This window comes from Neopelma chrysocephalum, unplaced genomic scaffold (genome assembly GCF_003984885.1).
Source record: "Neopelma chrysocephalum unplaced genomic scaffold, ASM398488v2 Primary Assembly neopelma1_119, whole genome shotgun sequence".
NCBI lineage: Eukaryota > Metazoa > Chordata > Aves > Passeriformes > Pipridae > Neopelma > Neopelma chrysocephalum.
The window spans coordinates 2,647,924-2,665,385 of NW_020897781.1; the positions used below are offsets into that span (position 1 = coordinate 2,647,924).

At 40.9% G+C, this 17,462-nt stretch overlaps 1 protein-coding gene across 1 annotated transcript; it reads right to left on the reverse strand.

Annotated features, from left to right (window-relative positions):
- Positions 1–496: 496 nt before the first annotated feature.
- MRGBP (MRG domain binding protein) lies at positions 497–5,622 on the reverse strand. The gene is made up of 5 exons (XM_027697463.1): positions 5,385–5,622; positions 4,298–4,419; positions 3,655–3,736; positions 2,260–2,337; positions 497–1,205 (listed from the first exon to the last, which is right to left on the reverse strand). Exons 1-5 carry the CDS (start codon positions 5,605–5,607, stop codon positions 1,015–1,017), a joined length of 696 nt encoding a protein of 231 aa, XP_027553264.1. The 5' UTR covers positions 5,608–5,622; the 3' UTR covers positions 497–1,014.
- Between the last annotated feature and the right edge of the window lie 11,840 nt (positions 5,623–17,462).

Below are 17,462 nucleotides of genomic sequence, written 5' to 3' on the forward strand. Positions count from 1 at the left end.
TTTCAACCTGCTTCATTCACCATGTAACAGGTGTTTGTTGACTGTGGTCCATCTTCTCACAGCACAAAAATAGTAGTTTCATCAAATCTCAATACCCTAGCATATAAAAGATAAGCATTACAATGTCAGTAAAGTTCTTCGGTTGTAGAACAAAATGAACATTTTGGAAAACCAATTCCATTTACATCTACTAAAACTGCTTTAAAAAAATAAATAATTAAGTACAAACCCCACTGTTTTATACTACTGTATTACAAATGGATGAAGCAACACCTCCAGGTTCATGCACAGCTCAACTGATCCCTTACAAAACAATGTGACATCTCCAGATATTTTATTTAGGACACTTATTCTGTCTAGGGGCATTACAATTTTCACTTCACTTATGGCATATAAACTTAGAAAGATTGAAAAATGTTACAACTCTAAGGGTCAAATGAGGTTCCTCCAGCCAACAGAGCGACAGAACACTTCAACTCAGTAGTTGTCTAGAACACTTCAGCTCAGTAGTTATCTGCATTTAAAAGAATTTTAGTTGTACTGAACCAACAAATTGAAACATTTGATACAAATGCTATGTTTGCAGCAAGTGAAATGGCCAAAACATTACCCACAGATGGTCTGTGATATTCACAGATGGCAACAAAGGCAGAAAACACAATCCCAGATTTACAGGAATCGCCTTTGCTTTTGCTGATCCAAGGCCCCGTGTTCCACTGGGCACGGGTTTCATGAGCTGTGCTGACACAGAGCGTGTTGCTGGTTGGGAATGCAGCCACTGGCACTGTTACATCCACTCTCCACATTCCCAGCCTTCTCCCCGGGCCCTGAGAAGGCAGCCAGGGAACACACCAGCCAAGAGTCTTGCGCGTATCAAGCCGATGTGCAGATTCTTCAAACACCTGGCTCAGGTATCTTTTCCTTCCTCAAAGAGTTTATGTAGCAACTATCCTGCGACTTGATTTTGCTGTTCCCCCCTCCCATCCCAGAGTTTTTCACTCCTCTCTCACAGCTCTACGTCCTGCGGCGTTTGGCGGCGCTGGGACTGGAAGGGTTACTGTTTGCATTTAACACCTTCTCAGTGACTCTGTTGCGCTTCCTCTTATCAGATCCTTCTTTGGATCCAGAATCTGATGAAGTTTTCTCTTTCTCTTTGCTGCTTGGCTTTTCAGATGCTTTTCCTAAAGTTCCAGAGGGTGCAAAAACTGAAATAGGATCAAAGTAATGATTCCAGATCAGAGTCACACACAAAGGCAAACAAGAGTGATATCAAATTTTCTTTATATTACATAAAACTTCTCAAAACAATCAACTCTCAGCATATTTATCCACCATTAGGTATTACTTTCACTTCTAAAGGAAAAATCTTCTCTGAGAAAGGCACATCTTGCTTTTATTATTTGCTTTAAAGACAGGCATGTATTTTCACAGGCTAAAAATCGAATTCATTAAGTGGAATTAAACAGCACTTAATATTAAAATACTTAATAGGAACACTTACAGAACATAGGACCAATCTATGGAATTTATAATCAGCAACGGTCATTACATTTGGTATCATAGGTAGATATTAAAACTGAACACCCAAAATGTGAAATTTAATATATTTTTAAATACATGTTTAGATATTTTATTACAATCTTTAAACACCACTTATTCAGTGATATAAATATGATGAAATTATATAGTTAGCAGTTGGCTTGGTCTCTTAAAGTAAATAGCAGGATCTCTACTGTTCACATCTGACTTGTTCTACAGCAAAGTGTTAGGAAAACAAGCCTTTTATTTAAAAGAAGCAAGATAATGAGAATAAAATAAAATAAAGTAAACTCTGCCCGCCTTCCCATTTAAGTACACAATTTTACAATCTTTTTTGATTTATACACCCTATTTCCCCCATGACTACAAAGTTCCTTTCACAGAGTATTTAGGTTCAATAAAACTGGACCCAACTTTCTCTCGGAGATCCTCAGATTCCTTCAGACTCCCAGGGGTTTGTCAAGTACATATTAAACCCAAAAATCTCCAAAGCTATACAACCTGTACAGATGAATTAGGAGCAAAGAAGAAATCTTTTCAATAAGCAACTGCTTACTCTGTGCATTCTTAAATTATTCTAATTCTTGGCATGAGCACATGCTGAGTCTGAGTACAAAGCACAAAGTACACTGTATTTGGGATTTACACTTTAACATTAATTTCTCAGCGTTACAGTTGGTTTTTAATCTCGTATTACACAGTAGAGAGTTACAAAATTACCTTCTTCTGGACCTGCATGCGTTTCCAGCTCTTCTTTTAAAATTTCCTCTTTCACTTCTTCTTCCATCATTACTTTTCCTACAGAAAGGATTGTTAGCAATGGTTAGATGGGTTTAAAGAACCACATATTCAGAGCAACATTCAGCAATAATTTGGAAAAGTTCCTCTAGCAAATGCTTGAACTTCTCAATTCCTACCTTGGATAACAGCACCAACAAACAGCTAAACTTTCAAAATCCAGCTTTCACTGCCCAACTTGAGATTTCTGTCAAACTCCTGCATATTTCTATTAGATTAAATAATACGGGGAGTTTTTTTCAAATCTCTCTCACTCATGATAAATTCACACAGTTATACACTAAGAAGTTAAAAACACAAAGAGATGATTTCACAGAGCAATGAAACCACTGTGAATCTATAAAAAAGCCTCTAAACATTTCATATGGGTTTTGTTTTCAATCAATTTTAATGCAACTTCAGAAAAAAAAAAATCTCATGAAAATCTATCACTGGACATTATAAACCAGAAATGCTTTTAAAAACAAGACAAATGAACCATATGAAAAAACAATAATAGCCTAAAAATGAGCTGGTTATTTCAGCAAAAGGTACAGCCCATGGCCAAAAAGCAAGCTTCTCCTGCTACTGAAACTGCAGCTTTCCACTAAGTATATCCCTGTATATTTTAAAATATTAGGTGAATTGCTATTTAACTGCCTTATATTATCACTGGTACAGACAATTTTATCACAGAAATATTATTACATACAAATTAAGTGCAGAAAATGTTATTTTTATCAGCTCTATAGCTCCTACTCTTTAAAGTATGATCATACTACAAAACAAAGCACATTAAAATGTGCAGATCATCTCTTTTACCAAAGTTATGGTCTGATATAATATTACAACCATCTCAACAAGGTGCAGAAACCCCACAATAAGCTACAAATCACCTTTAAAGGAACCACATTTTGCCTTCACTCTGCAAACTGGTATCAGAGAAGCAAAGCTGGATCTAAACAGTACAAATAGAACCTGTTTGTGCTACATTAGCATCCCATCTACTTCATATTTAAGAATTTGAGAAATTCTGTGTGGAACCTGACCAAAGGTGTCTCTTTCCTGCAATGGTCAATCACAAAGGCTGATAACAAGGATATGAACAGCACAAGCACTAGGATCTTTTCCTTGACAGTTCCTTCAGTCAGTTGATTAAAAATTCATGAGATAAACTTGTATCTGTTTAACACTCCTTTTTCCCACTGCACCAAACACACCAGTCTGAAAGAAAGGCCTTGGATCAACATCTTACACTCTTTCTTGGGGAGAGTTTTGTTAAACATTCTGGGATGAGATCAGAGTAACCAAGAAGCAGAGACTGCTGTCACATCTTACCTTCTCTCACTTCTTGAATCATTTCATCAGGAAGAGCAAAATTCTTCTCTATATTAGGGAATGGAAGAATCTCGGATTCATGCTTAGAAAGAAAAGAATGGTCTCTGTGAGTCACTTGTAAAAACTTTAATTGAAATTTAGAAATGCAATCTCCAGTTCTGTTTTACATGCAATTAGTAGCCAAATAATTCTCATCAAGACAGTTCAGATGTTAGAGAACCAGGAGGCTCCTGATGTCAAACTGATTACTAAGGTCAAGATACCCAAGGTCATGACTTAGGAACATTTGAGATCATTTCTGGAACCCAAACATGGCAATTTCTTAAGTAAATACACTGTAACTTTTTCATTTGACATTTATATATCTATGTAAACATTTGCTGGATCAGCATTTAGGTAACTTTAATAAACAAAGTCAGAACATCATATTAAAAAAAACAAACAAAAAACCCTCACAAGCCACTACAGGTTTTACTGTCTCCCACATAATCTATATTTATTCAGGGAAAACCCCATCAACCCAAAGAATGACATGTAATTCTCAGTATGATGAAAAAGTACAAAAGACCCAGTGATTTTGGTCTATCAAAACTTCTGAACTCTACAAAATAACCATGTGGCTGCATCAACCCTTTATACTCACAAGAGCTTGCATATCATACATGGTGCTCAGATGGTCCCAAATCACCTTGGATGAAATCTGCCGTCCGATATTCTGGCTGAATTTATCTCGGATGCAAATCATGTGGAAATGGCGATTCACACCTGGGGGGGAAGAACTCAGTGCAATTAGCACTGCTAACGGTTTTATTTATGCCAATTAGATAGATTTCAGTACATAAATTTACTTATTTATTTATGACACCATTAAAAAGTGTTGTGTTGTTACAAGGAATCCACACATTACAGGAGAGACAGGCGGCACCTGGGCAGGCTGATCTTTCACCCTCCACTGCAGGTGCTATTCCAGAGGGGGCTGAGGGTGCTCCAGTGGGTAACACTGACACACAGCCAGAGCTTTTAGAGGGGCTGTGTGAGAAACAACTGGAGGAAAGTCTTCCGAGTGCTGTGTCCAGTTCTGGGCTCCTCAGTACAGGAGAGACACGGAGCTCCTGGAGCACATCCAGCGGAGGGGAATTAAGGGACTGGAGCACCGTTCTCAGGAGAAAAGGCAGAGGGAGCTGGGCCTGTTCAGCCTCTACAAGAAACGACTGAGAGGGGACCTCGTCAATGTGTATCAATATCTAAAGACAGGGTGCCAAGAAGATGGAACCAGGCCCTGCTCGGTGTAACGGGCAGGCACGGACAGGAAGTTCCATCCGAACAGGAGGAAGAACTCCATCACTGTGAGCACTGGAACAGGTCTCCACGGAGCGGGTGTGGAGTCTCCCTCACTGGAGACATCCCAGAGCATTTTTGGGCGCAACCCTGTGTTCTGTGCTCTGGGACGACCCCGCTGGAGCCAGCGGCCCGCTGCGGCCCCTTTCTGTGTGACCCGCTCTGCGGTTCAGTGCAGGCGGGAGGCAGCAGGTCCCTGAGGGACCGGGGGGCCGGTCCAGGCCCAGCCCGGGCGGCTCAGCGGGACAGGAGGGCCCGCCGCTCCCTCCCTCCCTCCCTCCCCACCGGCCCCGCCGCAGCCCCGGGACCCCCGGGAGCCTCTCGGAGCCCCCCGCCCGCCGCTCTCCCCTCCCCGGCCCCCGCCGCTCCCGGAGGCCGCGGCCCGCGCTCACCTACGGGCTTGTGGCCCAGCATGGCGTGGAACAGGCAGACCTCCACCTCCGGGCTCCACACCACCGCCGCCTCCTCGGCCGGAGCTCCGGGCTCCGGCCCGGCCGCCGCCGCCGCCGCCGCGGCTGCAACAGCGGCAGCGACCGCCGCGGCCGCCCCGGGCCCGGCCGGGGGCAGCGGCGGCTTCTCCACGGCGGCGGCCGAGCCGCCCTCCGCCTCGCTCATCGCCGCGCCGCGCCCGCAGCGGCTCCTGCCGGCCGGGAGGGGGCAAAGAGCCGGCTGGGACCGCGCCGGGGGCGGGGGAGGTTCGGGGAGTCCCCTCGGACTCGGAGCGGTTTCTCTGCGGGGGGTGCGCTGCGATCGCAGGTGGCCGGAGGCCACCGAGAGCCAGAGCTGAGGGACGGGGCCAGAGCGGGACCGCCCGGCACAGCCTCGTGGGCCTCTGGGGGAAGTGCCTTATGGACCCCTGGGAAAAGTCTTCTGGACCTCTGGGAAGTTCCTTATGAACCTCTGGGAATGGCCCTGTGGACCTCTGGGAATAGCCTTATGGACCTCTTTGAGTTCCTTATGGACCTCTGGGAAGTTCTTTATGGACCTCTGGGAAGGGCGTTATGGACCTCTGGGAATAGCCTTAAGGACCTCTGGGAATAGCCTCATGGACCGCTGTCCTGTTTCAGGGTCTCTAGGGACAGCTGTGGAGGCAGCACAACGCTGCCATCCCAGTGGGCTCCACAGGGATGTTCTGCTGATTTTGGGGTCCCCAGGGCTGGGGTGGCAGCACTGTGGGGTCACAGCAGGGCTGAGGCCTCGGTCACCCCAGTGCTCACCCTCCTGGCCTGGGAAGTCTTCACCAGTCCAGCGTTTGCCCTTTGGGCCCGTCTTCCTCCAGCCCCAGGAGCTGCCACGCTGGAAGGTTGCACTGGGGAAAAGTGCCGAGCACTGCAATCCCCCCCAGGCAGCTCCTCCTTGTCACAACAGGATTTTTCTATATGAAATATCAGCCTGACGTTGATGTTTTACAAATAACCACACCTGGCTTGGTTGCAAAATGCAGAACCTACCAGCTTTGCCAATCATTTAAGGCATAAAAAAAAATTGGTTTGGGAAGAAAGAATATGTATCATTCCCTCAGAGATAAGGGGGTTTGCCTTGTTGGGTATAATTAGACACACAGGCATGAAACGGGACTGCTGTTGTTTAGGTGATCAGGTTTTCCGATTGCTCACTCATCACTTGAAGATTTAATCCATTTTGTGACATTAAAAATATTTCAATAGCAAATAGCAATGACATCATATGCAAAGAACGACTGTTCTGAGTGAATAATAAAGTAGTGGGGACAAACATTCACAAGCAGAGACATTAATGCAAATTATCCAAATAATAGAAAGCAGGAAGGGCAAGATGCAATTTTCTGAAACTGAACTTTGTGTACCTTTTGATACCCAAAGGGTTAACTTGACTTGTATCATTGTTTTGGGCTTGATGTAGTGCTTATACCCCGAGCAGGTTAATCTAACATTAAATAAACATTTGAAATGAGTTAAACCCTAAACCTCATGTGTAAAGCCTTGCAAAGTTTGGTAGTGTGAACCCTGGATATAAATCTTCCTTTCCAGCAGGGTTCAGACTGTCCTCTTGGAATGGAAAGGAGTCTGTGACTCTAGTCTGGCTTAGATGCTGTTGAAATTTTCCAGGAATAACTTTCTGTGAGAGCTCCAGAGTGACAGATATTTTGCTGGAATGACTTCTCTGCATCAAGACTACAGGAATCTCCAGAATTATTCTTTCTGCCTGCTGTCACCACTGCTGTACCTGTGTCCTGGTTGTGCTGAACTTGCCTTTACACAGCCTAGGCTTCACACTTCTTTCCTCATTTTGAGCCAAAATTACCTATCAGTGGGATGTGGCCAATCTCAAATGCAAGTCTACATGTTTTTACAGTTAAATCCAGCCCTAAATCTCAGACCTGGTTAATCTTTATCCAGTCTATGCTGCTCTCTACTCTTCAGCTGGTACTGAGGGAAAGGGTTATGATTTCCTGTGATGGCTGCACAGCAGAAGGAAATGAGTTCCTGAACAACTAAATTCCTGTTTTCATACACGTTTCTAGGCACGGAAAAATGAAGGAAGAAAGAAAAGCAAATAAATTGCAGAGTATAAAAATTGTTCCTCTGTTGAATAGTTTTCAAAGTTTCGCAGGAATAATTTTTTATTATTTTTAAGTCTGTGTGAGACACTGAGCTTCAGCACTCTAATCTGTCACATTATGCTCCTACTTAAAGACACCAAGAGGGAATAACTGTGTCAACTCAGATAGCAATTTTTATATCACTAAGTTCTAATGACAGTACATGAAAAATGTGAAAAAAACTTATGGCTACCTCTGAAAGTATAACAGCATCTGAAAGTAATTCAGTTCAGTAGAATAATGTTAATTCAGCAGGAAGAGCATATGCATAAACTGGCTGCTATTTTGTTTCAATCACAAATAATTATATTTCCCTCTATCTAAATTCCCTTGTCACTTCAGTGCCTCTAGCAAACATATGGGAGCCTATAATAATGCCACATACAGCCTCCCCCTGGATTTGGACCAGAGTTTAATTTTTCCCTCATTAAATTTTAACTTTTTTTTTTTGCCTTTTTTTTTTCACTTCCTGAACAGATTTTTCAGATTCAGAAAAATTTACAATCCTCTCGTTCAAGTTTAAATCTTACTTTTGGGTTTAAGCAGATTCCAGCTAAGACATGCATCGTTTTGTTCCTCTCTTTTTCTTCCTGCTCTTTCAGCCTTAGGAACCTCACTGCCTGTTGTATCACTTGAGGGTGCTCAACCCTGTCCCCCAACCAGAAAATTATCTGATATTTCTTAAGATATTGCAACAACTGAGAAATCTGCCTGGCATTTGGCATTCTCTCTAGAAGTGTTGGATTTCTGGGATAAGCAATATGGCTACAACTATTTCTGTCATTATTTTAGAACACCATGTGCTAGTGCCCTTAACAAAGCAACAGTTTCAGTCCAAGTCCTGGATAATTTTTGGTATGCCTCATGAATGTTTGTAAAAGAATATCTTCTGGTCCCTTTTCCATTAATCCCAGTCCCTTAACCTTTGCTGGGGGGTTTTAGTACATCTTTGATATAGAATCTAATAGATAAGAAGTACATGCAGAATATATATCTGGGGCCTCTTCCTGCACCAAATTACTCTCAGGTCCATAAATCCTCCTACAAAATAGGTAATCTCAGTGCCTTGGCATATTTCAGTCTTTCCAAACATAATGTCCTTTGTGACTCATGAGGACCTCCTGAAAAGAGGAATTCTGATCTGATTTGTGAGCTTAATCCATACTTTCAAAATCCCTTTTTTTCAGTGTGAAATCTGTGGGAAGTTTTGCTTCGACAAGGAATTGTCGAACAGTTGCTGCTTGATCATTTTGGATATCTTTTAATAAATCAATGGAGATACTTTGCTATAGAGATGGTTTTCTCCCCATTAAACCTGTCAAGGAGGAATAACCAAAAAGACAAAGCTGTTCATTGTTAGAGTCTTATCACACAGCCTCTTTCAGTGCTTGGCAAGGTGATACTTCCCAGCTTTCCGCCCATTACCTTTTTTCTCACCAAAAAGGTGATTATATTAAACAAGATTATACAATTATATTAAACAAGAACGTTGAATGGAGAATTCCCTCTCAAGATCTGCCTTGCATGGCTTCTTACAGGTGCAAAATGTGGAATTTAAATCAAATTAAGGGTGAAGCAGCATGGCTGAGGGCAGCAGCTGTCAGACAGGAGATCCATCCTGTTTGCTCAGACATATGTTCTTGAACTGAACTTTTCCCTTGTGATCGGTTGTGCCCATTCTCCCAGCGGAGAGAGGCTTCATGTTAGGAGGGCATCAGATGGCAAACCTTGGAAAAATAGATTGAAACAGTGGAAATAGTTATCTCTAAGCACGCACAGAGGTTTGTTACTGCTGCTGTTATGCTTTAAAATATCCCAGTGCAGAGTGAGGATTAGGGAAAAAAAAACCATCTTAATGAGTTTACAGTTTAATAAATCCATCATATTCCAGGCTTACAGGGAAGCATAAAGAAGAACCAGTGGATTTAGAATGAACCAGTTCAAGGTGAGCACAAGAATCAGTTCCTGAATCCCTGGCTCTCCCAAGCCAAGATCAGAAGACCAGAGCATGGTGTACTGAAGGTGATTTTTATTGATAGTGCCTGAGTGTCTGCCAAACTAAAGTCACACCAGCCCAGCATAAATCTGGAAGGAATTCCCTTCCTTGACAGTTTTAGTATTGTGACTGGGATTGTTCAGATCAACCTTTTCTTCTCTGGGGCATTTTTAAAAATTTATATTTCAAGTTAAAAATGCTACTTTTTAAGATTAAAAAAAAAGCACCAGCATGAACAGAAAGAGAAGCACTAAACCTGCCCAGCTGACATTAAAATGACAGTTACACTCAGGCTTTCACTGTGGCGGAGGGTGGCAGCAGATTTTCATGAAGCACATGCACTCCTTTAAACACACAAACCTCGACAGAACCAGGCAAGTCAGAGGTTTGGGAGATCCTGCTAGGATCCTTTTTTTTTGCATTTCAGTTTTGACTACCTGAGGGTATTCACAAGTACCTTTCAGCAGCAGCAGCAGCAGCATCTAGGCTGCAACACATAGGTGATGTTCGAGGCTGTTTCCTAGGCTGGATCCTAAGCAGAGCAAAGGATGTGTTAGGGACAAACTACAGCCACAGCCAGGCAATACTGCTGGCACAGACAGCTGTGAAAAGAACAGGTTAGTTTGAAATTTGGGTTGCAATGATGATGTCAGCTGCACCGGCCAGGCCTAAGCCAAGTAACTTGTCAAAGAATGCCTGAATTTGTCTGATTTGTAGACGTATGTCTCTAGATTCAGTTTATCTCTACAAGAGTCCACAAAGTGCAACTAATAGGATCTTTTTTCCTCAATAGTCATAGAAATCAGCCCTGTCCCATCTCCTGTTTTGTTTTACAAACCCTTCTGTTCTGACTCCAGAATTTCAAGCCTCCATTTGATTTACAGAGCTGTGTAATTCTGTCTTTATCCTGATGTGCAAAGAATATAATTACTCAAAGTAGGGAATGCTTGATAAAGCAACGTATCTGATCATGGAGCTTTATCTGTTGAACCAAATTCCTCACCGTCCATCACATTGAAAAGAAATTGGATTCTCAGAAATCATCAATACATTTGCAGTGGTTCTGTTCTTAACGTGGGTCAGTTTGTCTTCATCCAGGCAGATGGTCCAGGATAGGAGCAACTTTGGTGCTGCCTAAAGTCTCTGAGTTTTGTCCTTCACCATTTTCAGTGACTCCATCACTATCTTTAATAACACTAAACCAGACTGACTGAAAAAAAAAAAAGTTGTTTTATGCTGAAGTGTTAATCAAAGGGGAGAAAATCCATTCATCTCAGTGAAGGTGGAATTCCATATGGACTATATTCTTGTTTCTGTTTATTTGTTGTATAGGAGACACCTGTAAGAGGAGAGAGGAGACAGTTGGTTACTGTATTTCAGGCCTAAGACTTACTTTTTTTTGCTGTAATTTACAGCACATATTGCAAAGCCAGTTATTCCTTCTAAAACAACAGAGGAAAAAAAAGCCAAAGTAACTATATCAGTAATTTAAAGTACTTGGGTTAGATCTGAAGCATGGAAGTGTTTCCATCTTCATAGCCAACAAAATGTCAGTTTTCACCATGTGCATGCCTAGGGCATCTCGGGAGGGGGAAAAAAACCCTCAAGTAAATAAACAGGTTTAAAGGAAGGCTGTAGACAACACTGTCATGACTGACATCACTATATAAAAATATACATAAAAAATATGTATATATATCAATCTGTTCCCATAAAAAGGAACAGATACAGTTCACAATATCACCAAGGTAAAATGTGCAATTGTTTTTGTTATGGACTGATACACTTGGCCACTTGCTGGTCTCTTATTCAGCAGGCAGAGCTTTATTTCAGTGCATTGCTGCTTGTATGGCAAAACTCAGGGATTTTATAAATTGCAGTGAGATGATAAAATTGGATGTAAAAGGCAATGATGCCAATGAACAATTGCTTAAGATGTTTGGCAAATTATGCATGTTATCTTCACGAGGGATTTAATTGCATAAACCTGCCCACTGGATCAGCAGTTCTCTACTGCATTCCAGAATTCTAATTACCACCTTCTGCACTGTTTCCTACTTGGAGCATCACATCATTAAACTCTGGTGTTGGAGGAATTTGTAATGGATTGATCCAGGCTGACTTGGCCAATGTGCTCTACTACTTTGCTGCGGTCATTGTCCATCTTTAAATTCCTGGGCCTGCTTTATCCCTTATTTGTTTTGCTCAGCAGCCTCTACCCCAAAGCTGCTATTTGAAGGTAGCAGGAGAGAGTGTTCACTCCAAGCTCCAACTCAGATTCCTATGGAATCCTTTGTCAGGTCTGTAAGCAGTGTTACATATACATCATAATTCCCACCTGAACACATATGTTCAGGTATTCTGAGGACAGCTGTGATATACAGACCTTTTATTTAGAATAGCCTCTTTTTTTTTTTTTCTGGAATGGAAGAAACTGAAAACTTGCACATTTAAATAGATTTTATCTCTTTGCATTTTTGGAATAATTTCCCCCCCTTAGCATAATGGATGGCAGCCTTAACACTTCCCATTTCTTCAACTGCATCAGTTGCTTAGAATTAGGATCTCATTTTCACATGAATCCTGTGGCAGGGCAACCTGATGGACCTAAATTCAATGAAAATTACATAAAATTGAAAGAGAGCAGATGCATTGTAAGTGATGGCAGGGCAGCACTATTACTATCATCTACTTTGCATAATCATGTTAGGGACAGAGCCCCGGAGCACATTTCACAGCTTTTCCCAGCAAGCTGTGGTTGTGAGCTTTTTTCAAAGAGACAGAGCTTCTCCTCCTATTCAGGATTTCTCAATTGCCTCAGCCATTCTTGCTGGTTTTGTGCTCCTTGAGACAGTATCAGAGGTAAAGTATCAAATTTAAGCAATCATCTAAATGATAGGAAGGCCCCAATTTCTTTCATAATAGATAACTTCACCATTTACCTATGTGAGAAACTTAAAAATATCTATTGGATTTTATCGTGTGTGTTGGGGGTCATACTTTTAAAAGCTCACAAACTATCTCTATAGAACAGGGAGGGGAGGCATGAGAGACTGATGCTCAGGAGCACACAATGCTTTGGATCCCACCTACACATCCTGGTGTTTCTGAGTCATCCTCAGGTGCCTGTAAGAGTAATCAAGTATCTCTTGCTCTTATCCCATTCATACCCTTTTCATGCCTTTCCTTTAGCACACTGGAGATGTTGCTGCATGGTTGAAAGAAATAGTGAGGATAAAAATCCTTTTTTTTTTTTTAATGTTTCTTCACTTTTTCCCATTTCTAGGAGTTTTGTTCTGGCTGGATGGGGCAGAGGCAAAGCTGACCCTTCATTCACACAAAACCATTGCATTTGTTAACTACTAATGCCATCCTCACTGAGGGATGGTTTAAGTCACATTTATCTATGCACTTTGTATTTGATGGACTGCATATATGTGAAGGAAAATTTGGTGTCTTTAATTTGTATTTGCCAAACTTACTCTGTCTCAGAGCTAATTCCAAGTATTTCAGAATACAACTCTTTTTCCAGCTTTCTGTGCTGCTATGAGATACCAAAACCTTAAAAATTAGAAAGTTCTTTCTGCTGCAACTTCACAGAGACTAAATGTAGGCCCAAGGTTCACTAGCAGAGCCGATATAGGACTTATTCAATCACATTATATTTCTGGCTTTCCAAAGTTTTTCTTTTTATATCCGCCTTTAGAAGCAGATGAAAGTTTGTTTGGAATGCAGATGCATCTTGCCATGTAATAGAGTTCAATGTACTTTAAGAAAATAATAAGAATTAAAAAAAAAAATCTTTTTTGCCTTAACAGCAGGAAATTTGGGGCTCAGGTGAACTATAAGAGGTCCTATTAAAATAACACACCAGAATTCTGAATTGCTCAGGCAATGAGAATAAAAATGTACAAGACTTAAAGGATGGCTTTATTCCCAGTGGTTTTTTTCCCCTCCCTGGAAGCTATTACCTGAAGTGCTTTTGGTGATGTTAAACATAATCACCACAATTTTTGTTTTGAATGACTAAGTCTCCACTAGAAAATGTCTACAGCTGGGGTACGTTTAGAACTTGCATCTACCAATGTTTTGTTTGATGCTTTTAAAGGAAGGGTTGTGTGACTTTACAAGAACCACTTGACCTTGGTCAAGGGACAAAATCTTTCAGCTCTGTTGAGTGCAAGAACCTCCCACCAAATCTACTTTGATAAAGTTGAGTTTCTCAGAAATTCCCTTTTATGGTAGCTTTTTTCCCCAGTATCTGGTTTTGCTGTCCTCCCTTTACTTATTAATCTGAAGACCAAATGCTCAATAGCCCAACTGGAGAAAGACCTAAAATAAGAGCTGGAAAAAGTAATGTTTGCAGCAAATTTAATGTATTGAGTCATTCGCTACCTCTGTTAAATGGTGCCTTTTAAACTAGTCTCATAATTTTAGTGTTTTGTTGGTTTTATTTTGTATTTTTTTATGGGAAGGATTTTCATCAGTGAAAGCGATAGAAACCCAGATGTAGAGTTAGCCCGGGGTCTAACATGACTACTGTCCTTGTACAGCTGCCAAATGTTCATCCTCAGAGCTGATTTTGGTGGTATTCTCATTCCAGAAGCTCTAGTCTTGCACAGGACATCATTTCACGTGCCATTGCCTTCCTGAGTGTCCAGCTGGGATGATCCGTGGTTGATCTCGTCCCTGGGCACAGCAAGGACGGTGGCAGTTCCTCCTCATTTGTGTTTAGCAGTTCCTAAAGCTGTTTTAATGAGTCTGGCTATTACATCCATTTAATTTCATTTCATTTCTCTTCCTTGAAGGGGAGTCTGGTTGATTCTGTCTGAATAATTTCCATGATCAAAGGTGGGATTAAATGGGAATATTCCCAGCCTTAGAAAATTGCTTCACATACAAGGTGTTTGTGTACACATGTGCAGAAATGTATTTTGTCTTCAAGGGAATTAGGGAGATCTGATGAATTTTCCTTTACATCTACAGTATGATCTGGAAGAGCAACCCAAGACCACAATAATCTGCATTCACCACTTCAAATTTTTTCAGTTATTCCTCTTGGATCAATTTAGTTGAGTTGTTAAGAAAACTAATCTAATCTCTCACTTTACCTTTTATTGCTGCAGTTCATATCTGTATATTACCTTATCTCTGTGCCCTGATGGGATTGCTGCTAATTTGTTCAAATTCAGAACACTTGCTCTCTGCTCTCACTGTGATCAAGGTGGGCTCATGCAAAACTGTGCTCTTCTAATCACTTTTATTGGATAGGATTGCTGATTAAATGTCTTTATACTTGTCTTCCAGACCAATTTCTGAAATGAATTCTGACAAGGGCTCTTTGAGGCTCCTGTTGCTAATGCAGGTAATAATCAGGTTCATAATAGGAAGCTCATTGACAAATGTATTTCTAGAAAATGAAAATCACAAACTTACTGGAACACTGAATATGCCATTTGTGCTGCTCCCCTTACTCTTTAGTTATGAACAAACAGTACTTTAAACAAAGACATTTCACATGATGAAGTTTTATGGCTCTGGGCTAAATCTACTAAGTTCAGTCACTGGAGCTACTCCTAATTCTTTAATATGTCTTAATATAAGAAACTTCTTATGTCACCAAACCCTACATTTTAATTTCCAGTTGGAAACAACAATTTCCATTTACATTGCAAAAAAATGACCAGCCCTTGAAGATAATGAAATTTTAAAACTTTGTGACCTATTATAATGAGAGGGCAGCTGAGGAAAGAAGCTTTTCATTTTGGCTATTAACTGTGTTTTGAGTCTAAATTTTTCCTCAATTTGCTGTTCAATTTAGTCTTCTGCCAAGAGATACTATATTAAAGTTGTTTTTCTCTTTATCCAGTTAATGAAAGGATATAATTAAGATAAGTGGGATCAAGCATGAGATCTCAAATTGATGTTGTTCGGTGGAAGCAGCTGCCTTTTTGCTGTTTTAGAAGCCTTTTTGGTGTCAACAACTGGAAACCTGAATGTTTTTCAGAACCATCATTTGTTTTTTGTGCCTTTGAATTCAGCCTCAGAATGAAAACTCTTTGTAATCCCCTGGGCTTGACTCAGTGGTTACACAGAATTCAGAGCTCTCATAACTTAAAAAGTCAGGTCATCTTAAGGAGTGGGGGCAACCAGAGATTAATGCAGGCTGATTACTTGGCTTCTTGGTACACTTGGTACACTTGGTGCACTGACTGTTTCTTCCTTTCGGAATTCAGCATAACTTTATAAATAATTAAACGCAGCTCTGACTTCATAATGCCAAATGGTTTTGTTTTCAGAGCAGTCAAGCAGTGAAGTGCAGCCCTGCTGATGGTCCTGTGTCCCTTCTGTGATCTCACTGCACGACAGAGCAGAGGAGTAGCACTTTCCAGCCTGATTGTTTTAGTTCTCTACTCTTTTCACAGGTTACCACTCACCACTCTGGGGGCCATGGACTGCTAATCCAGACTGAAGATTTTTTTTTTAATATATCTTGTTACGTGTCTTTTTTTTCCACCCACTGCCTTATATTCAGCAAATATGATTGTTCACTGATTTTGAGGGATGAGACTGAACTGCAAAAGGTAATCTGGGGTACAAATCCAAAAGCCTGGCTCACTGGTTTATGATCTGGAATTGTACTCTGGTTTGTGTTCTTGCTGTAATAGATTTTAGTCAGTTTGGACTCAAATTTCTCTAACATCAGAAAAGATCTGATGTAAGTCTTCATGCTTAAATCTACCTCTGGGAAAAATCCTGGCATGGAGATAACACTCATATAGCCAGAAGTGTTTGGAATAAAACTGTTTTAAAAAACAATGTGTTCAAAGTGTTTGGTCTATAGAAATAGACGGTTTCAAAAGGGAACTTGGATTAGTATCTTAGTCTTTGTACAGCTTTCTCTTAAACTTCTCATAAAGCAAAACACCACCTATATCAGAAAAGAAGCAATTTTGGGAGGTTTAGAAATAGCAGCAGTAATGGTGCTTTTTTTGTTTTTTTTTCCAGTTTAAGTGGCAGGGGTGAATTAGTCCATCAGCCCCATGATATGTGCAGGGTCATGCCTTGAAGCTGCAAGAGAGGTGCTAATGTCAACCTTTCTGGTACATGCTGTGCTTCCCCTCTCATTATCTGTGTTCTTCTTCTCATCATAATACCCGAGACTTCTGACCCCTGATGTACACATTTTCCTATAAAGTTAATCCCACACATCCTTAAATGGAAATCTGTGACAAAGTTTGTCAGAATTGTTTGCCTGAATACCTTTGTATTTCCCTGAGCTACATGTGCAAGGGCACATCAAGATGAGAAGTAGCCAAGTCATGCTGGAGGTGGGCTCCTGCCTGGTTTCTGCAGAAGGAGAACAGACTGTTCAGAGAACCATTTAGCAGCTGTTTATTAGAGGCATAAATGTGTGATTTCGGGGGTAGTAAAACTTGGCAAGAACTTTAATTTCAAAAGGAAAAGAAAACCAAGCAAAAAACTGCCAGTCACTGATCCCCTTCTGCTTCTATAGTGAGTCTAATCTTATATTTCATTACATATTCACATGGGCACTCAAATAGTTGCATGGAGCACCTGAATAAGAATCTAATCACACTGCCAATTAATTTGCAAAGAAACTTATTGAAAAATGCTGCTAAGTGCAAGAAGTTTTGCAAATGTAATATAGAGGCTCAGCAGGTGCCCAATTTTTAAGTCTGAAGGACTCTAATGTAATCTGACAAATTGATTCGGGGATGGAGTGGCTGTGCTGAATTTCAAGGCCCTTGGCAATGAGTGAAGTTTGGTTTCATTAGACCACTGAGGTAGGATTTATTTGCAAAAGAGAATTAAACAGACTAAAAAGCTCTGGTCAAATGCTTTTGCAGGAACTAGAAAATTGGGTATTAG

What these genes read in the sequence shown, in the direction of transcription:
- MRGBP (XM_027697463.1), bottom strand. Translation starts at nt 5,607, where the DNA reads ATGAGCGAGGCGGAGGGCGGCTCGGCCGCCGCCGTGGAGAAGCCGCCG. An exon ending in GATTCAAGAAGTGAGAGAAG is followed by an intron (nt 2,338 to 3,654) that starts GTAAGATGTGAC and finishes TCCTTTCTGTAG; the next exon opens with GAAAAGTAATGATGGAAGAA. An exon ending in GCATGCAGGTCCAGAAGAAG is followed by an intron (nt 1,206 to 2,259) that starts GTAATTTTGTAA and finishes ATCCTATTTCAG; the next exon opens with TTTTTGCACCCTCTGGAACT.